Source organism: Asterias amurensis, chromosome 9 (assembly GCF_032118995.1).
Source record: "Asterias amurensis chromosome 9, ASM3211899v1".
NCBI lineage: Eukaryota > Metazoa > Echinodermata > Asteroidea > Forcipulatida > Asteriidae > Asterias > Asterias amurensis.
In genome coordinates, this window is record NC_092656.1 from 20,141,592 (window position 1) to 20,163,897 (window position 22,306).

Here is a 22,306-nt window from a genome sequence, read left to right on the forward strand (position 1 = left end):
CTGTTGATAAGTATCAAATATCTTGAGAAAGGATTCCCTTCTAAGTATTATGGTTTTAATCTTGGATGAATCAATTTGATTCACTGGTTTGATTGGCTGCATATTGCACCACAGCACCCTGTAAAACCATATCATGGTCCAATGTAAAGGAATTGGTCTCATACTTGAGAATGCTTAATCACCATGGGCTTTACTGAGTAACAGATTTGAGAACCATATAAAAAAAACACTATTATTAAGTATATTTGGTTTGCGGTAACGCCATGTGTGTATCTACTTGCCAGGTAGAGTTTTTTCTTAGAGAGCTGTCTTGCTTTCTATACCATCCGCCCTGGTAATAGTTAAAAAGCAGGACAGTTCTTTTCAGAACTGAAAAGTCTCCCGAACCTCCGATTATCTACTCCGCGGCAGTAGAATAAAGCAAGACACTTCTCTTAGAACAAACTCTATCTGGCAAGTAGATACACACATGGTGTTACCGCAAACCAAATATACATTGATACCTCACCATGCAAATGCCTCAAATCCTATATACTATTTATTATTAAGGTTCTCACTATGACCGTCTCTGTCCCATCCTGAGTTATGTGCAAACCTAAGAACAATTATTTGTTCAATCTTACCAATGTAAAATCGTCCTTTCAATAATGACAGCGATAACATTTACAAAACGGCAACAAAAATACTACTTTGGAAGGGAAATAAAATACAATTCACTCGATTTCGTTGATGCAAAATTTTATTTTGCAGATGGACTTTGTTTGACATTCCCTCATAAAAGGTCATAGTTCATCCATATTCTATTTTTAGCACCATGCCTCCATCTAATGTTAATAAGCAAATGCAGTTATGGTTTATTAATGCTAATAACATAGTGCTTATTAGTTAATAAATGCATAAGAAATTAAAACAATATATATATATATATATATATATATCAAAACTAAACATTGGCCAGCATTGGCTTCAATATAGACTGACAACTAAGTTGTAAATCAATTTAGATGTCTACATTTTGTGTCATGTCCAACCATGCATGAGCTAAGGAGAACTAGGGTTTTTATTTCATGTTAATAAATCGCTAAGTGTTTAACAAATAAGAGTATCGGCCTCCTATATTGGACTCCAATATTAAATTTTTAGGTCCCTTGTCCAACCATGCATGAGCTAAGGAGAACTAGGGTTTTTATTTCATGTTAATAAAACGCCAAGTGTTTAAGAAATAAGAGTTTCGGCCTCCTATATTGGACTCCAATATTAAATGTTTAGGTCCCATGAAAGTAATGCATGGCAAAATATAGGTTGACATGCGACAAGTGTTCCTCCAAACAAATGAGAGGGATATAAAACGCTAAGTGTTTAACAAATAAGACTTTCGGCCTCCTATATTGGACTCCAATATTAAATGTTTAGGCCCCATGAAGGTAATGCATGCATATGTGTGTCTGATAACATCATGCACCCAAAGTTATGATTTGGGGCGTGCACTGTTTCATTACTTTGGCTGTTCTTTTTGACTGGCACATCCGAGCCACAAGTTACATAAAAAAAAACCCGCTCCTTTTAAATATGCGAAATGAGTTCAAAGAACTAAAGCAAACCCCCAAAATGGGAAATTTCAGAACTGTAACTCTATATATATACACTTCTCTCCCCCCCACCCACAAAAGAAAAAAATAGAAAACATAAAAATAGAGCCAATTATAATGCAAGTTTGAATTGAGTGAACAGTAGGTGATTTCCTAGATGCACTTAAGAAACAGGTTTATTTTTGCTGGTTGGCCCCAAACCTTTTGTAAGGTGCTGTCTTTCATTGAGTCTATTAACAGAACAAGGAGCAACACAGATTCAATGACATCTAAATATTAATAAGGATCAATGGAAGACTGCTCGCAAATTACCTGCTGGTCCTAAAGGCATACAGCTGCTTGAGCACAACGAAAGTAGCAAAGTCAAACAATTCAGAGGTCGCAGGTCGACCTAAAGTTTGTTTCAAAAGACTAAAACATCTCTCCTACTTGGTTTCATTCGGTTAATCATATTTCATGCATTACAATAACTACAAACCAATATGTAAAATATAAATTACAGTAGAAAGGCACACTTAACACTCAAAATCAGATAGTATAAAATCAAACAAGCTTTTGATAAATAAATTGGAAGAGAATAGATTATGACAATAAGGCACAGTAAAACTCTTTACAAGAAAAAAAGAGAGGCACAACAAAAATTCGCATTTTTTTTTTCAAGTTTAACTGGGTTGACTTTGGGATGGTGATTTTGTTTTAAATATCTACTAAGGCACATTTTTTTTTTGCAAAACAATTACTTTAGTGTTTGTAGTGATTGCTAATATTTTAAAGATTATTTGAGATAACTTAAGTGTTTATTTCACAGAGGTCTAGATCGAAGGGATACTTGTTTCTGATTAATCATTTACGAGGCAGCGTTCGCTGGAAGTTTTTTAGTAACATTAAACAAATATTGAATGCATGTAATCAGATTATAAATAAATTTGCCTACCTCAAAGTCAAAGTGAATGACTGTTTCAACTGAGAGGGCAACATTATTTAAATATGAACGAAAGAAAGTGAAATAGGCTTCTTTTAGGCCAAAAATTACCGGAAAATTTCTACCTAGTGCTCAATATCTACTTCCCTGCAATAAATGAAATTTGGAAGAAAAAACCCCAAAACATTCAGTTGCAAGAATATATTTTGGTAGTTGATGAATTCAATTTCATCTGCGTTTAAAACAAAATCTTTACAAAAACAAATATTGTTTCACAACATAGAGATTCTAAACATTACACTCACAGTTCGCGACGTAGTCTTTCATGTTGCATGCATTGAAGTGCGATAATGCACGAACTACATGTTTTGAAACTGGGCTGCTTAAAACTGCCACACATCACACAAAAAGAAAGACATGAATTCTATACCACAACTAACTGGATAACAACTTAGTTGACATGCTGTGTTTAACTTAAGTTTATTTCAAGACTTTTTATTTTTTTGCCAGTATTCCTGCTTTCAAGACAACAAAATATTGAGAAAAGAGTAATTTTTTTAACAGTGGTTTAACAACCTGATGACACACCATGAACATTTCAGCTAAAAAAAATTTAAACAAAAACAGCGGAAGAATATTTTTTTAAAAACCTTTAAACAATACACTGAACCCGACAACAAATTATGGCTTGTTTATAACATAATTATTTTGGATAATTTCCTGTGCTTATAAATTTTGTCACCTCTTCTCGCAGCAAACTATTCAGAAGGGTTATAGACAAGACAATTAATTATGTACAACGTTTTTTACCACCTCGTTCAACAATTTTCAAAGCTATGCATTTCTAAATTTGCAATAAGGTTCATCTTTACAAAAAAATAAAAAATAAAATCAGGGAGTAAGTTTTTATCATTGTTATTTTTTGTAGTAATTACCAAAGGTAAACCATGTGTAATCATTTTGAGTTATGAGTGAGTAATGACCTTCAAAGTTTGTTGGGTCATCACTCGATCAGAAAAAACATGTGTAATCATTTTGAGTTATGAGTTATGAGTGAGTAATGACCTTCAAAGTTTGTTGGGTCGTCACTCGATCAGAAAAAACATGTGTAATCATTTTGAGTTATGAGTTATGAGTGAGTCACGACCTTCAAAGTTTGTTGGGTCATCACTCGATCAGAAAAAACATGTGTAATCATTTTGAGTTATGAGTTATGAGTGAGTAATGACCTTCAAAGTTTGTTGGGTCATCACTCGATCAGAAAAAACGTCTACCTATCACACTATGCTCTCACTTGCATATAAACCAAGTGTACCAATAATCAAGCAATACACATTAAAACAAAATTAAATTGACATTTGGCTAAATTTCAACTATACAACACGGCACGATGCTTGACAATTTATATTTTCTTCCCCGAAATCTTAACTTATTCCCCCTTTCATTTTTGTTAGCTTACTTGATATATGAAAGTTGTACAAAATTTAAAGAATAGACCAACTTAATTTTACAATGGAAGAGATTACAGTAGAAATTTATATACATTTTGATGCTAGTAATTATTACTGGTCATCATGTAAAGAATATGACTTGAAATTTGGGACAGAGCAACCAATTTTGGTCAAAATGTTTCTTCAAAGGAAACCCTTCAAGCACTTGAAGGGTTGGTACAGCTAATGCTTTTGGTGGTCAAGTACACTCACCATTACCCGGCCTTTCTTCATTTGGACACACGGCGGCAACGGTTATTTTGGAAACGATGCTTTGAACATCCACGTGAGGTATATAGATAAATATAGGACTCCTATATTTTATGTGTCACATGTCGTGGCAGTAAATACATGGCAGAATATGGTATGACACATGACAAGTGTTACAACAACCAAATGACCAGGGTTTATGTTTGTAATCAACTTTATACCTGGTAGTCTTTCCAGTTTAAAACTCGTGCACTAATTTTTTTCTGCGGATCACAAAAACTGTACCAACTCTTTACGTAAACTGAGCCTGGTTCCACAAAACTCATCTTGTCGAAGCTTCTCAAGTATCCACCATCGCCTTAATAGTGATTGGTTTTTGGTAATCCCAACTTGCTTGGTAATAACAATCAATCAACTTGTTTAAACCATCCCCTGAAGAAATCTTAAGCTGTTTCCGAGTTACGGCTACAACTCTCGCTAATGGTGTTGCTAAAGGACGTCCTATACTTCAACGCATGGTGTCGCAGAAATCTAGCAGAAATCTAGTCGTAGACGACATTCAGACACAGCTTTGTAATTTAGATGCCTTGGACTCAGAAAATCAAGCTGAAGTCCCCACGCGGACACGGCATTGTGAACTTAATTCTTCTGACTCCAAACTATTTGCCGTAAAACTTCTTATTGAGTAGATAGATGAGAAGGTTGACGTTGATCTTTGCTCGGCCGAACATGTTCATGACGGACGCTCCCTCGTATTGAAGCTGCAATAGATCCTGCGGAAGAAGAGAAACTTAACTTTAAAAAGAGTTGTGCCTCAAAATCTAGGAATTGTTAATATTATATAACAACTTTCAAGTTTTTTATTTCGCCCAGATCCACTAATGCAATGTTCAAGGTGCTGGAACAAAGAAAGACACTTTTTAAGAGAGGTTTAGAAGTTTATAATAAATAATGTAGCTTCTAATATATAGCGCTCAAATCCGTCACTCAGTGACAGTCATGGCACTCGTACATTATAACCCCTGGTCACTGGTCCATTTATTTCAATCCTTGAACGATCTCAGCAAAGCTAAATCAATCAAAATTGTTGTGAACTTTTGAACCAAGAGAACCAGAAACACAAGAGCTTGAGTCAAGTGCTCTTAACCGCTCGCCCACGACGCCCCAATTTCTATGGTTTAGAAACCCAACAGGTAGGGGTTACTTACCTGGAATACAACCTGCACTGTGTCCATCTTGACTCCAAGGAACTTAGCCGAGATGTCAAATCCACCCGGCAAGGAGGACGGTCGGATCTCAAACATCACATTCTTGAATCTAGAAAGGAATCAGACAAATAAGATTCAAAATATTTTGAGGTATTAGTAGCTTGGAGTCAGACACAAACACATTATCAAGGCGATAACAATACAATCATGTTAATAAAAAGACTTTTATAAAGGCGTCAACTTGCCCCCCCCCCCAAAAAAAACCACCAATCGTCAAATTGCCAATCTAAGCCAATCTATTGCCAATCTAAAGCCCTAAGCCAATCTAAGCCCTAAAGCATTAACAATTCAATAATAATATTGATAAAAAGATATTTTTAAAGCGCCAAATTGCCATAATGGCCTCAAAGCGCTAAATACAAAGGTGAAAAGCAATTTCCAAATTACAACATTACAATACAGAACAATACAGAGGGTTTCCCATGAATACAATTTAAAAAGACAAAAACAAAAATATGTCCAAGGCAGTTAGAAAAAAATCTGGACCAGCCAGTGAACATTTGAGTATACGTCACACATTAAATTTCAAATCATAGAACACCACATTGTGGCAAGGATATAGTGAAGAGTAACTGGGAAAATGTAGTTATCATAAAAGTATTAAAATGCATTGCAGTAAACATGAATGATAAAACGCACATGTATTCAACCCCAAGCAAACACAACATACAATTTAGCAGGGAAGAAGAACATTTTAAACACGGTTAATCACAACCAGTATTTTTACTTAGTCCTCCAGAGAAGACTAACTACTTGCCAACCAAACATTAAAGTTATGAAAGACACAAACTGGCACTAAAAAAGAAGACAGTAATTATATACATCAGATTAGAGCAAATAACATCAGTTGAGGGCAGCAGTAAACAATAAGGACTGCAAATGGTTGACAAAAAGTATAATGAAACTCACTAGCCCAATTACTTTACAAAAAAGTTTAAAGCGCAAGGCCTGAAACACATTTCTATATTTAGTTTGGCACTATAAAATAACATACTGTGTATCTTCTAGTCCTTCAATCTCTAGTATGACACCCTTTTCATGGAGTCTGGCTGCGTTGTACGTCACTGTGGCTGCTTTCTTATCCGTCTTGGTTTTAGCCTTCGACGACCTCCTGCATTATTAAAAAAAAATAAAAAATAAATAAATGGATATTAGAGTGGTAAATTATGTGTGTCATGGCCGAGCGGTCTACTGCATCAGACGCAAGTTCTGATGGTTGAAAAAACTTTCCATATATGGGGAGTTTTTTTAAATATGTTCATCAGAACATGAAAGATTGGTTTATTTTCCGAGAAATTTCTGCAAAGTCAAGGAGAGTTAGCAGCTCTGAAAAACAGGGCCCAATTTTGTATAGCTACAAGAGCAAAACTTTTACAGAGCAAAACAAAGTAGCTAAGCATAACAAAATTAGGCTTACCAGAATATGGTTACCAGCCAAAAGGTTAAGCAGCTGTTTGAAATCGGGTCAAGGTTTGACAAAATGGAGCTGTCTGCCGCTGTCAACGCATATAAAGTCTGTGTAAATTATAGCTATCGATTTCACAAAGAGTTAGGACTCGTCTTATCTCGAGTTGGTAACTCGTCCTAACTTAGGATTAATCTTAAAGTCTGCATGCTACAGTGCAGGGTTGGGACTTGTCCTAAGTCCTAAGATTAGTCTTAAGTTAGGAAGAGTTTTGTGAAATCGACGACAGGGAACTTTCTGCAGAATCAGAGAGAGTTGGCATCCTACTTACTTTGCCTGTAGGTTGTCCAAGCAGGTTCGTATGTACTGATTGTAATAATCTGTCTGGTCCTCATAGAACTCAGCCTTAGACTCCAGGGCACCCATCGTACCTTTCATCTTTATGATGTCTTGTTTCCTTCGCTGTCGATAGCGACGTTGATTCCTTATATCCTATAAGGATTAGAAAATGTAAGTTTCTTAAACTTTGCCAAAAAATAGACAATGGCCTGACATTTTGACCCTTGCAGAGTCTTCCTCAAAGACTCAAATGTTCTAAAACTTTGACTATGACATGTCCATACCTGTGCTATTGCATTGACCATGATCTGATAGTGGTCTTCACTTTCAACCATTCCTGCCTTCTCAAGGATGTTCAGGTTTCGTAGAATCTTCTCCTTCTTGGATTGCAACGGTAACCTTTCATAAATAAAAACAACAAACAAATGATCAAAACACAAACTCCCCAAATCGGAGGCCTTCATAACCAAAAACAACAAACAAATGATCAGATATACGAAACGTCTAACTCCACAGGCACGACTTAAGGTCGAGTCACACTGCAGCGATAACGAAAACGACGCAAAGAGACCACATTCTATTGGTGGAATTGCTCCATGCAGAATACGCCCACGCTCATTCAACCAATCGAGGACGTGCATTTTTAACGTTCTCTCCTCGTTTTTTGTTCTTAAGGCCTGTGTGACCAGGGGTGGATTTCACAAAGAGTTAGGACACGTCTTATCTCGAGTTAGGACCAGTTACTCATCCTAACTAAGGACTATCCATGCAATTTGTATATCTCCTAGGACTAGTCCTAAGTTAGGACTAGTCCTAACTCTTTGTGAAATCGACCCCTGGCCTTTAATTTAAGAAGTGGAGAATATGACATACGTGCTATCGTTCATGGCCGACGTGTTCCGTTTCATCTTCTGACTACCATCAGCCTTCTCATCTTGCTTCATTCTCTGCTGCAGCAACGCGGAATGCTGCTCCTCCTACAAATAAACAAATAAAAAGGAGAGACAAATAATGTACGACTGAAAAAAAATGTACACCCCTTCAAAACCATCACTTTGGCTTGGGGTAAGGCTAGTTAAAGTCCCACACCGAAAAATCACATTTTTCAAAATCAGTGACGGGGTCCAAGACTATGCCGAAGCCATATTTTGGAAAGGGCCTTAGTACTAAAATACAATATTGACTCCATTTTGGCCAAGAGTAACCTCGAGGAGTTTGTGTATAGAATAACCAAAGTGCATGTAAAGTCTGTATAAATCTCATTCTCTTTGTTACCTGTTCATCTGAAGCTGTAGTATTTAAGATCTGTGTGACGTTGTCTCCAGACTGGCAGCGTATCACGTCAACAAGTAGTCTCTTGGTCCTATTTAAAACAGAAACAGATTTCGAAAAATAATTTTGCATTAAAAAATTTTAAAACAAGAAGGCTTTCGGACAAAAATTGTACAATTCCTTTTTGGAGTCACTGGACGTGTTTGGTAATTACTAAAAAAATATATAAGCATAAAAACTTACTTGATAATGACCACTGGAAAGCTTTTGATAGTATAAACATTGTGAGAAACGACTCCCTCTGAAGTAACGTAGTTTTTGAGGTAATTTCTCCCTTAAATTATTAAAATCTGAGAAAGGCATCTGAAAGCACACAAATTTGTGCAACACGTTTTTTTTCTTTCATTATACTCTTACAACTTTGATGACCCATTGAGTCCAAATTTTCACAGGTTTGTTATTTTATGCATATGTTGGGATACACCAAGTGAGAAGACTGGTCTTTGACAATTACCATAAGTATCTTTAAGGCCTCCATCTAATTTCATTCAAGAAAAAGTGGGATGTAACAAAATCATTGAGAGATTTAAAAAAAAAAAAACTCACTTGATGAAGAGTCGTTTCTTGTCGCTATCGTCATCTTCTTGTAACTCAAACTTATTAGTGAGTGTGAGTGACATCTCAGTCTTGGCCATACTCGTCAGGATCGCATCGTACTGAGCATCCCCTGCCTCACCTGGTATCTCACCTGTAGGTCAAAGGTCAGGGTTAAAGTTCACACTCAATACAGTAAAATAGTTTCACATTATTATCATATACTTCCGGTAATGATACCAAGGATACCTCATAAGTGAACTTAATCACTGTAGCTCGCAAGCCTGAGGAAACCTGTAAACCTTGTATTGGGGGGCGTACATCATGCTACATATCCAGCACAAAATGTGTGTGAGACATTACAAGTTATCACACAAGCGCAAGTGGAATACGGAAAAATATAGGGCTTCTGTGTCCCGTATCCAACGAGGCCGAAGGCCGAGTTGGATATGAGACACAGACGCGGTATATTTTCCGTATTTCCACGAGCGCGCGTGTGATAACGTATTTATCTTCAAGCAAACTTGGCGCGTGACATAGAACACACAATACGCATGGTAGTGATATTAGCCGTGCAATATAGGTTTTTATCACCACTCCATTCTGCGAATCTGATTGGAGGATCAGCGCGTACTTGAAGATAATTTGGATTTGTTGATTCAAACAATAAATCATGCTCATCACATTCTTTAGATCAGGCAAGAAGAGACTGCATTTTGTCAAAAAGTACTGTCTTATTAAATGGCACAGCTCCCAAACCAAAAATGAGAAAATTAGCTGATCAGCTGAAATAGTTACATGTCTTTTGATTGGTAGGCTGTTAAGTTCTATGAAAACAGCAAACTGTCTAGATGCAAGATGGCCTCCTGTTTCTCCAAAACTTCATGCACTAATTTTTTACTTACCATGCACCAGAAGCGAATTAAAATGCACAAAAAAAGTTTTAAGATAGTGCTTTAAATAATTCTGTCAGAGAGATTTTGAGGCCGTGGGTACAGTGTCAAACATCTCCATGCACTTATTATTGGATCTTTGGAGTACTGTTACAAAATTGTTAAGCTGATCAAGTAAAAGGTGTGTTTAATGATTTCTGCTTAGCAAACATTTTGCAGGAAACCAGTCACATAGTCCATTTGGGATGGCACTTTGGCTGGTAACCTTACTCTGGTAAGCAACGTGTTGCTGCTCGCTACTTCTCGTGCTTGAGCAACTCTATCAAATTGGGTCCTAAACTTGAATCCAGTGCTCTTGACCACTCGACCCAACAAACCATATCAAGCGGTCTGTGTCAAAATGGTTTCTCAGGCTCAAAATACAACATATATTTCAAGCTATTGAAGTGCAGGAACCATGCAACCATGCAAGACTCTACCTCTGTTGAACAAATTAAGAGCCTGGTGATATTTCCGACTCATCATTGGATCTATATAAACACCTAGGACATACACCACATGTACAAACAAATCAATTCAATTTTGTTCATATTTTTGTTCATTTATTTATTCATAAATTATTTGATTGCGTAACACCTTGTGAAAGACTTGCAAAAAATGTTAATGGCCCGACGTTTCGACTCTAGCAGAGTCTTTCTCAAAGGCTAAGCACAACAAACATGAACAGGTGACTAAGTGTAACATAAGCAGTGAAGTGGAACTACATCAATAGGGAGAGAGAGATAGTCAGAAAGACAGGATTGACGTTTTCTTCTTACCTAAGATGTCTTCGGGTGAGGGGACTTCCCCAAGATCTTCTAGCAGCTCGTGGAGAGGATCGGTTCCCTCTAGTGCCAACGACTCAAGATGCTCAAGTAACAACTGAAAGACAAAATACCAATCATTTATCTTTAATAATGAATGGGGCAGATGGCCTTAGCTTTTGATCCAAACTGGACCTTCTTCAGAGGCATAAAACAAGTACAAACAAATACATATCCATTCATAGAAAAAGAGAGGGGAAAGGGACTAAGGGAAGGATCCAGAAAGAAGCAGGAAAATAACAGCCAATCAAAGTTTCTATTTCAGAAACAATTGATGACTATGAACCAATAGGAGTAAATTGGCGAGGACAAAGGATGTTTAGTATAAAAGTGGTAAATGCATTGTTCGATAACAATGCAGGGAAACATGAAAGGGTAGAATTAGAGAGCAAGTTTCATCATGATGCAACTAACAATGGTCAATTAATAAATTAATCATTTATCTTTTGTAATAAAACAAAAATAAAAAAATAAAAATTCCTGGGAAATAGCTGCCCCGCTTGGCAGATCACTTCATTTACCCCAGGAACATCACATGCTGGGTGGTAGAGGCTGGATTAAAATACCATGACAATTTCCGGTGATTTTATTTCCTAGCAACTGGCTCAGTGGTGGGCTTTATTTAACAAATAATAACAAAATGTATTATTTTAAAAATGAACCTAGGGAGAAAGTTGAATACCAAACGAAAATGTTCAGTTTTATTTTAATTACTATGCCTCTTGAAACACTTTCATCACTTCATTCCAGGAATTGGACAAATTAACAAGAACAATTGAGCTATTCTTATTTTGTTTTCTTTTCCTTATAGAAGTTAGCTTTGCATCTAATAGACCGATCCATTAGGCTCCGCCCATGACGCACGTGTGAGCAAGAACACGTAAGCCTCTCCAATGCCTTTCTGCACAACTGTCGCGCGCGCCAAGCATACACGCACCCATGTCGCACCTTATTTGTCGGACCTTCGTTGCGTTGTGATTGGTCAATACGCAATGGGGCGTAGCTTAATGGATCGGTCTATTACTCAGTACCTATTACTACAGAACTCTGTGTAAGGTTAAAAACAAATCATATTAAACAGGGGTATTTTTGCTACTTTTATTTTGTTTTCTTGTCCTAAAAATGCCAACTCACAGCGTGTGTGTCGATGATCTCCTTGACTGACATGTACACTATGGGTTTGGAAGGGTTGACAAAGTCTGCGTACTCATCGATATTAAATCGCTCTTCTGGCTCCGGTACATCGCACACCTTCAGCAGGAAGTTCCTTAAAGAGTGAAAACAAATGTAATTATGGTTTAAACATTTCCTAGCGGTGACATCGAACATAATATCAAAAAAATAAAAGCAAAGGTTCAAAAGGAAAGGTATAACATTGATCTTTGAAATTGTGTTTCCAATATTTTTTTTATGATACATATACATTTGAGAGAACAGAGAAAGTGGATGGGGTGGGGGAAAACACTATTCTGCCATGTTTTTGGGTGGTGCTAGTGATTCGGAGGGTATGTCAAATGCTAATAATCAGTAAAAAATTACAATCAAAAACTTCAATAAGGGAATCAATGTGTGGTGAAGAGGTTTTCAACTAGTGGTTTAAACCCGCGCCGAGGCCTGGACTTGATAATTTCACCGAGACGAAGTTGAGGTAAATTATCAAGAACTACTAGTTGAAAACCGATTCAACACACTTTGATTCCCATTCATGAATACCTTTTTGTTAAAAAAACATCAACACTTCTTGGTCAAAAGGTAAAATAAATGCAACAATTATAATTCTTCAATGATTTCTTTCAACACAACACCCCTCCAGCCATGAAATGGTAGGGCCCTTAGAAATGAAGAAACTGTCTTATAAGCACAGGTGCAAGCGCATGTGTCATGCCCATGTTATAACACTTTTTACTGGTGTTATATCATCCGCTCAAACAACACCTCGTGATGCCCTCTCGACCAATCAGAATGGATAAACTGTCTTAGGTATTTATGAATAAACATGTAGTAATGGTGGACAGAGCTTAATGTATGTGTATATCTTGATAAGAGTTTTTTGTAGCTACCAATGTTTGTAACCCTCACTCTAAAGGAATGCTTACTTGAACCGTCCAAACGCCTCGTTGACGAATCCATTGAGGGAAGCTAGGTGAGCACTTTCACCACCAAACTGCAACAGCGCAAAATAAATAAGGAAAACAAAAGCAAACATAGCGTCAACACATCGAGCAGGATAGGGAGGGGGGGGGGGGGGTGACAAACGGGAGTCTCTGAATGTTATAGTCGGCAAAGCATCCCAATGGATACATCACACTATTGTTTTGTAAAGAAGACGATGAAGAACGTTTTAAACCCCCCATAGGGAAAACCCACGCAGTCAGGTAGGGACTGAAAAAAAATCAATCCACATGCAAGGCTTTGGTCTCAGGTGGGATTCGAACTGGGGTCCACAGAGGTGAAGGCAGGGACATAACTCACTGAGCCGCCTTGACTGCCCTCAATTGTACCATTTGAAATACACCCCACCCCCCCCCCCCCCCCACAAAAAATAAAATAATAATAAATAAAAATTTAAATAAAATAAAAAATGAGTGGGATAACCATGTGCCAACGGTTGTACGGCAAATTTGTGGGTTAGGGGCTTACCACAGGAAGGGATAGCCTCAAAACCAGTTAAGACAATGAGCAAAATAATTCCTTCTTAGTTTCATCTGGTTCACAAACACCAACAGCGTAGCAAAACTACCATCAACAAAAGAATAATTTGCCAAAGGAATAGAGACCATTTAAAAAGGAAAACAAATCAGGGGTTTGTAGACAAAAATCTTGCGTACCGCTTTTCCGGATGCAACAGCCTGCAGGACCTTAGTGACAGATCCCAAGTTTCTCCGTTGGTCATTGGTCATTCCTTTCTCTACCGAGATGTCAATGATATCAAACGCATCTGGAGCAACGATGGCTGGGTTCATGTAACGGTAGTAGATCAGATTACCAACAATCTAAAGAAAGAAAGAAAAAAACTTCTTTAAAGGGATGGTTCAGTATTTTTGTAGATAATAAATTTGCGGAGAAGCCATTCAATATTAAAAAAAACAAAATTTTGGGTGGGTGGGTCCACCAAGTTTTTTTCTTCATTTTTTTCATTGACTAATCCAAATGGTTAGACCCCAAGCTCACCTTCAGTACTTCCTCATCTGTGGAATTAGGGAATTTGTTGTGAAGCGACAACTTCAAGACTTTGGCAATGTAGCGGATACCATACCTGCAAGAATTCAGAGTAACAAACAAATAAATAAGTACAATTAAGACAAATAAACTAAACAATCTCTTTTGCAGAAAACACTGCTTAATTAATTTTCTTGCAAAGCAAAAAATGAATGTGGAGCCAGAGGTAACAATAAAATTTTTTTGGGAATGTTGGCTGGTAACCTGTTTCAGCTATCTCGTGGTTCGGGGAATATTACAGTTACCAAGATAACGTAAGTTGCACTTCCTGGCCCCGCAGCTGATTTCACCAAACGCTAGGAGTTAGGACGAGTAGCTTGTCCTAACTTAGGATGGGTTCAATGCGTCCTAACGTCTATGGGTACGGAACTTACCTCATCCTAAGTCCTAAGATTAATTCTAAGTTAGGAAGAGTTTTGTGAAATCGACGGCTGGTTCTAATAAGTTGGAAACGTGGAAAGAGAAAATGCATTGGGAGCATGTTGCCTTGCCTCTATGCCTTGTGTACTTACGGGAACTTATCGATGGCGGATATGATGGCAGTGAGGAATCGTTCAGCTACGGCACCAAGGCTCTTGACTGATTGCTCTATTCTCTCTAGTACCTCCTTGTGTTGTAAAGCTACCTCTGTAGGTACGTCGTACGGAAGCTTACTGTAGAAAGGAATCAAGCAAAACCAAGTCATAAAAAAGCTTTCACTTCTATGTTAAAGCCAGTGGACACTATTGGTAATTGTCAAAGACCAGTCTTCTCACTTGGCGTATCTCAACATATATGCATAAAATAACAAACCTGTGAAAATTTGAGCACGATCGGTCGTCGGAGTTGCGAGATAACTATGAAAGAAAAAAACACCCTTGTCACACAAAGTTATGTGCTTTCAGATGCTTGACTTTGAGCTTTCAAGTTCTAAACTTGAGGTCTCAAAATCCAATTTGTTGAAAATTACTTCTTTCTCCAAAACTACGTCACTTCACAATGTTTTATACCATCAACCTCTCCCCAATACTCGTTACCAAGTAAGGTTTTAATGCCAATAGTTATTTTAGGAATTACAAATAGTGTCCACTGCCTTTAAAAAAGAAATCGAGTGAATGAAATACCTCACTATGGGTAACAAGAGTACCACTCGTGGCCACTGATGTGAGCTATCGAGTTAATTCAACTGCCACAAGGGGCACACGCTGACACCTATTGAAACAGGTTTACCCACTTAACAGACAATATGGATGTAGGCATGGTCATCATCCACTAGGAGCCTGGCTGGTAGAGAAGAATGCACTACCTTCCCAACTTTTTACGAAGCAATAAAGTCATGACGGGGTTTCGAACCAACACTCTGCTGCTGACAACACAATAGCTTGGGTGCAGTGAGCTAGACTACTATGCCTGATGTGAGCGCAGGATTTCCTGCTTCAGTAAGTGCCAATTCTTTACGGTAAACAGACCCATCAAATTGGGCCCTATTTGGCTGGTGTTAATGTTCAACTCGACCCCTATAAAGTTAAACAAAATGATAAAACCACTAAACCCACTCCGCATCTTTATCCCTACCTTGCTTCACCAGTCTGTGACTCCATCTGATTAATCCATGCCTTGTAGACGTCTGTCGGGCTGGTGTTAATATTCATCTTCTTATCGTCCATCACGCCCTTCACTAGAGGCTGTAGGATGTCCCTCAGTGAACTCTGACCTTTGGTCCCCCTGGTAGGAGATAAATGTACAAGGATGATCAAAGAGAACAAATCTGTAATACAATAATAATATGTTAATCTGGAACGTTAATCCGGAGGTCGTCGGTTCAAGTCCTGCTCCAGTCAGTGTTTCTTTGTTCAAATCCAAACTTGTTGAAACTTACCTAGTCAGTTTCCCTTGTGACTTATTATTTAAAGGGAAGGTACATGTTTGGTAATTGTCAAAGACCAGTCTTCTCACTTGGTGTATCCCATCATAAGCATAAAATAACAAGCCTGTGAAAGTTTGGGCTCAATCGGTCATCGAAGTTGCGAGAAAATGATGAAAGAAAAAACACCCTTGTTGGACGAATTTGTGTGCTTTCAGATAGGAATAAAAGACTTCTAGCTAGAACTCTTTTATTATTTTAGTGAGAAATTACCTCTTTCTCAAAAACTACATTACTTCAGAGAGAGTCGTTTCCCACAATGTTTTGTACTATCAACAGCTCTCCAATGCTCGTTACCAAGTCAGTTTTTAAGTCAATATTTGTTTTGAGTAATTACCAAACGTGTACCATCCCTTTAATAATACATGCTAACATTGAAAATGGTTATAGAGCTAAACTGAGATTCAATATACATTTCAGTGTGACTTGAAAGCGCAAAGAACGATCACTGTGGAAAAATTGAAAGATGATAAAATGGAAAATTTCACAATAATGAATTTTAAAGCAAATATTCTACTTTAGGCCTGGAATTTCATCTTTGAGAGGCAAGGCCATTTTTATTATGCACTTCCATTAAAAAGTATATGAGATATATAAGAGGCACAAAGGTCAAGACAAGGGGCACAAAGGTCATGACCTCTGTGCCCTAAGTGTAATTCCAGGCCTTCTACTTTTGAGATCTAATTCAACAATATTTTTGCAAAATGAAAGACAACTACTTTTGTCTATTAAAAGAAAGAACGAGGGAGTCAAAGATCATGCAAAGTTAAATTTCTGAAATATCATGCATTTCAAATGTCAAATGTGAACCAATGAAGACAGGCACCTCAAATGAGGTCGGTACAATACAAATGATGGGAAGATATATCTAAAAGAGACATAATGCTTGAACACAAGAGGGCGGTAGTCGGGATGGGAGTGGGGAGCAGAGCCATATATTGGGAAAGTTGCGACAACTTGCGATTAGAAACCATTTTGGGTCCAAAACGAATATGAATATTCCATCCTCTCTTTAATATGGTTAAGATTGAAATGAGCTGTAAGAAGCAATCACTAGCGGGTGACCACAGTGGTAAACTACATCGGGGCCTATATGAAAGCACAGTCATGCAGAGTACCAGTGATTCATACCTCCTTGTTCTGCATAAAGTTTAAACATTGGCAGCATTCCCGTATAACAGACAAGAGTTAACTGTTAGTAAATACTGATCCCAAAAAACCACAACCCAGGGCTCAAGTTTCTTTTGAATAAGTTCAAATACGCATCACAAAAAAACTACTCTTTCATGACAATTTTCCTGGGTGTGTTTTGCGCATCAAACACTTTCTGGATCAGCTGCATAAGGGCCCTCACTGAGCATGTTTGGAGTAGTTTTTGTAATGCGCAAATGAGCATTTTTGACAACTATTTCTCAGATTATTCTTTAATAAGCTTTCCAGTTTAAAACCACTTCCTAAGAAATTAGCAAGTACATTCGTGTAAATACAAAAAAAAACAACAATGTTGTAGATCTTGCTAAACAAATATTTATGTATCCTCTGTGACCGATATCCTGCTCATTTTTGCTGAACAGAAAGTTAAGCACTACTTACTGCTTGGGCAATGACCTAGTGTTCCAAAAAGTCTCAGACTAAAAATAAAAGCCATAGTAGCTTGGTTTATAGGAGACTTTGGAGCGCTAGGTGGCAGCAGACTTACCAGGTAAATGTCCATTGTTTACGTAGTTCTGAGCATGCGCGCATTACCAAGAACAATGGATTTTACCTGGTAAGTCTGCTGCCACCAAGCGTCCTGAAAGTCCCCTATTGAAACATAGCTTGTCTAAACATCACAAGCCTAGAATCTAGCAATGGTTACAATTTGTGCTCGTTTCCCAAGCTGTCTTACCTGTTGAATGTGACCACCATTTTGATGACCATAGGGCTTCCTGTCACAATCTCCATCATCTTGTCCACTTTAGAACTGTCGATACAAAACACAAACAGACAAGAGTCAGAGGAAGATACATGATCAACACCTGGGCCCAATCTTACGGCTCTGCTTACCCCGAATAAGAACCATAGCGTGGTCTGGTTATAGAGCTTTTTTACTTTTTATCAGCAGTGCGCAGGAAGAGGGAAAGTTTCCAACTGCCATGAACAAATCAAGCTCATTTTCAACAGAACGAAAACTATCAGATTTGAGAAAACTTTCAGTAAAATTGTGGAAATCTCTTTTGAAGGATAGTGGTGTTCGCCGAGACGAATCAAGCAACAACTCATTTTCAACAAGGAAAAGATATATTTAGGCTGAAAAAAGTCAGATGTAGTTGCTGCGTCAAGGCTCGGTCCCACTGCAGCGATAACGAGAACGATCACAATGCAAAGAGAAGGCATTCTATTGGTTGAATTGCTCTGCACAGAATAAGCCTGAGCTTATTCAACCAATCAAGGGCGTATACTGATAACATTTTCGTTCTCGTTCTCGTTATCAAGCCTGTGTGACCGGGCTTTACGCTGTCTGTAGGTAAAGCTAAATCATTATCGGTGGTGAAGTTCTTTTTGTACAAATGATTGATATTCCAACACACAGAAGTCACCAATGCCAGTTCACCTACATGTATGCGCATCAGCCTACACAGGGAGACCCCTAGAAACATGTTTGTATCGATTTGATATGGACCAGATAAGGTGATAAGATCATAAACAGCATACAAATTAGAAAGGAAAAATCAGCACATTTGATAGCTAAGAATTATATACTTTACTTGATGACCACTGAAACTCAAGATTCAGAGAGGAAGGATACACAACTTACTTTCCCCCCTTTTTCCCAAACATGCAAGAGCAAAATGTGCTGCTCTTTCCCGGAAGATAAGAATTGAAAACATTCCAGCATGCAAACAACCACCAACACGCAACTTTGGTGGTGTCAAAATTAAACCAATTGGAGGCAATTACCTCCAGTGCCACTGTGAAGTATCAGGCCTGCTTTTTCAAATAGAGCCTTTTAAGCCCGGTTCATACTTCCTGTGAATGCGATTGCGATACGAACGTTGACGTCACAAATTCGCAAGGAAATTCGCGCTGAGTTGAGTTGTGGGCAACTCTCTTGCGAATATCGCAGCGAAAGAGGAGTTGTGACGTCAAATTCACATCAAATTCGCATCGCATTCGCATTGGCAGGAAGTATGAACCTGGGTTTATAGTCAACATAGACCTTATCGCAAATACTAGGGCGCACGCGTAAAGCTTGGAATTAGGTGCATTGTGGTCTTGCTGGTATCCAAATTTGATCCATATATATCCCACAATGCACCCCATTCAACAGTCTGGGCTTGCGCATTGGTATTTGCGATAAGGTCTATGCAAAATAACATACAGCTCACTTAAAACACATGCACAACCACAATACAATGTACTACAAACACATGCACAACCACAATACACTGTACGACAAACACATGCACGACCACAGATATACATTTTACTTCAAACACATGCACAACCACAGATGTACATTTTACTTCAAACACATGCACAACCACTTGTACATATACATTGTACTTCAAACACATGCACAACCACAGTGAAAGAGGAAGTTGCTGCAGGGTGGGGGGGGGGGGTGGGAGAAAACAGTTGCAGGTGAGAGTATTGTATTGTAGGGTAGGAGGACACCACTAAAAACACAGAAAGAGTTCAAGAAAACAATAATGTACATTTCCAGAACTTTTTTCCAGCGATTATAACATCATTATAAGCAGGATTGGGAATAACAAACTAGCTGACAATGAATGTCTAAAATGAAATCACATTAGGTTTGAAAACTTCTTTACAGAAACCCCCCCCCCCCAGAAATAAAATCTAAAGGGAAACATAACGGAATGGATGGGAGGAAATCACAGTTAGCATTTGAAGCAGATTAGGTAACTTCATTGGGATGAACATCTCCGGTTATTTCTTAAAAACTAGAAGATTGGAATGAAAGTACACTTCCGAAACCCGATGTTATACAACTCCTTAAAGCACTTAGCACTTTTAAAGGGTTAAGCTGGAAAGCATATAAAGCATTTATCCGCATGTTTATTAGTAAACCGAACACCACTATTACAAATTACTACAAGATGTACACACATGTGTGACCCTGCCCCCTAAAGATTAGGAATTTTCTTGGTGAGGGACCTTCGGGTGGGGACATTGTGTGAAAGTGCACCCGGGGTAACCGTGGGGTTATAAACTCCTGGGCCTCCCCCTGGGCCTCCCCAGGGCTGTGTTCGCCATGGGGGATAAGAGATACAGTGTGAAAAGGGTTAATGAGGTCTGAAAAATGGATCCAGGGGTGGATTTCACAAAGAGTAAAGACTAGTCTTATCTCGAATTAGGACAAGTTACTCGTCCTAACTTAGGACTAGCCTTAAGTTTAATGGATCCAGGGGTGGATTTCACAAAGAGTTAAGACTAGTCTTATCTCGAATTAGGACAAGTTACTCGTCCTAACTTAGGACTAACCTTAAGTTTTTAATAACTTCTAATAGTCCTAAGTTAAGACGATCTTTGTGAAAACGATCCCAGGGTAAATAGTAATATAGCTAGGAGCAAGTTCGAGTGCGCATATTTAGTCCACCAGTGGTCGACCACAGACTAGCAACGCACATGCGCAGTGACGTACTCACTCAAACGACTCGTTTGGTAGTCTAGTCAATCTTCCACCTTTGCGCTAAAGTGTCACTGGCTCCCCTTTGCGCTAAACACATGTTAGAATGGAACATGCTGTTGGGACCAGTGAAGAAACCATGGGCTCGAGGCTGGTTCCAAATGGTCGACCACAGAAGTCAACCAATGGTCGACCAGCCTGGGTTCGAGTCAAAATGGTCAACCTTTAGTTAACCATTGTGCACACTCGAACTTGCTCATGGGTGTTGAAAGCTCTTCTAATAGGTTATAGAAACATCAATGAAATCAATTTTGTGGGGCAGGGTCACATGGTATGTGCAATCTAAGCATGAAATTATTAATAAAGTATGACAGTATGTGTACATGTAGCCACTACTAGACGGGTTACTTCTTTGAATCTACAGCAACTAAAACAAAATAATTCACTGTAAAATGACCGGTTATACTTTCTGGGAAAGAGGTGATCCCTACTTACATCATCCTGCAGGGTAGAAGGTTGTCAATCCGTGATGGGAAGAAGCAAAAAAGAATTGAAGAATGACGAAGGAGCAAGAATGATTGGCAGTAGTAATATTGCAGTGACGTCGTGTAAAAAGAGGGCAACACAAGGTTGCAAATAAAATTAAAATAAAAAATAAGGAGCAAAATTCAGGGAAATCAAACTCAGAAAGCCAAGAACACCATGCATCACTTAATGAAAAAATAAATAATTTAAGATTGATTACAAAAAATATAAAAAATTGGACTGTAAGGGTTTTACATGTGTTCATTTTTGAATGAATTCCACAAAAAAGAAACAACACAGTTTGAAGAGTTATTTGTATATAACTTTGAGTTGAACAAACAAAATTATTTTATACCCTGTCAGTTTCCCTTTTGGTTTATGACTGGATGAAATTTTGTTACAAAATAATAAAAATGAGTTATGTTAGCACATTTTATGCCACCCTCAAGGAATGGTCATTATAATATATTAGTTTTGACTGATTCTGACATTTATAATTCTGATAAGTACTGCAAATAAAAAATTGAGATCAGGATTTGAGATCAAACAGAATCACAAAATTCCATTTGATTCAACCTGAAATAAAAATCATGTTGAACCACTGCACTAAATGAAATGGTTAAAGGCAGTGGACACTATTGGTAATAACTCAAAATAATTTTTAGCATAAAACCTTTCTTGGTGACCAGAAATGGGGTGAGGTTGATGGTATAAAACATTGTGAGAATCGGCTCCCTCTGAAGTGCCATAGTTTTTGAGAAAGAAGTAATTTTCCACGAATTTGATTTCGAGACCTCAGATTTAGAACTTGAGGTCTCGAAATCAACCATCTAAACGCACACAACTTCGTGTGACAAAGGGTGTTTTTTTCTTTCACTATTATCTCGCAAGTTGGATGACCGATTGAGCTCAAATTTTCACAGGCTTGTTATTTTATGCATATGTTGAGATACACCAACTGTGAAGGCTAGTCTTTGACAATTACCAATAGTGTCCACTGCCTTTGAACAAAATGCCATGCAATTAATGCAACAGTCATACCCAAGCCCCAAACCAAGATGTATTATTCCGCAACAAATAAGGTCAGGATACTATACTAAACTTGACTGCCTAGTAAGACAGACATAAAGCATTTACCCCAGTTCCAAGGGATGATCGATCTTCTTGCCAAGACATTTTTT

General features: G+C 38.0%; 1 protein-coding gene across 1 annotated transcript in view; it reads right to left on the reverse strand.

Moving 5' to 3' along the window:
- Positions 1-728: 728 nt before the first annotated feature.
- Positions 729-22,306, reverse strand: part of LOC139941462 (ras GTPase-activating-like protein IQGAP1) — a 62,259-nt gene continuing 40,681 nt past the window's right edge. Inside the window, exons 28-43 of the mRNA XM_071937976.1 lie at positions 17,856-17,930; positions 15,619-15,768; positions 14,577-14,717; positions 14,017-14,101; positions 13,674-13,838; positions 12,942-13,009; positions 11,980-12,112; positions 10,801-10,903; positions 9,102-9,243; positions 8,499-8,586; positions 8,097-8,200; positions 7,508-7,622; positions 7,216-7,376; positions 6,474-6,590; positions 5,420-5,528; positions 729-4,984 (exon numbers count right to left, since the gene is read on the reverse strand). Of these exons, the coding sequence (XP_071794077.1) occupies positions 4,871-4,984; positions 5,420-5,528; positions 6,474-6,590; positions 7,216-7,376; positions 7,508-7,622; positions 8,097-8,200; positions 8,499-8,586; positions 9,102-9,243; positions 10,801-10,903; positions 11,980-12,112; positions 12,942-13,009; positions 13,674-13,838; positions 14,017-14,101; positions 14,577-14,717; positions 15,619-15,768; positions 17,856-17,930 (1,870 nt within the window). The 3' untranslated portion in view covers positions 729-4,870. The remainder of the gene's footprint in view (positions 4,985-5,419; positions 5,529-6,473; positions 6,591-7,215; positions 7,377-7,507; positions 7,623-8,096; positions 8,201-8,498; positions 8,587-9,101; positions 9,244-10,800; positions 10,904-11,979; positions 12,113-12,941; positions 13,010-13,673; positions 13,839-14,016; positions 14,102-14,576; positions 14,718-15,618; positions 15,769-17,855; positions 17,931-22,306) is intronic.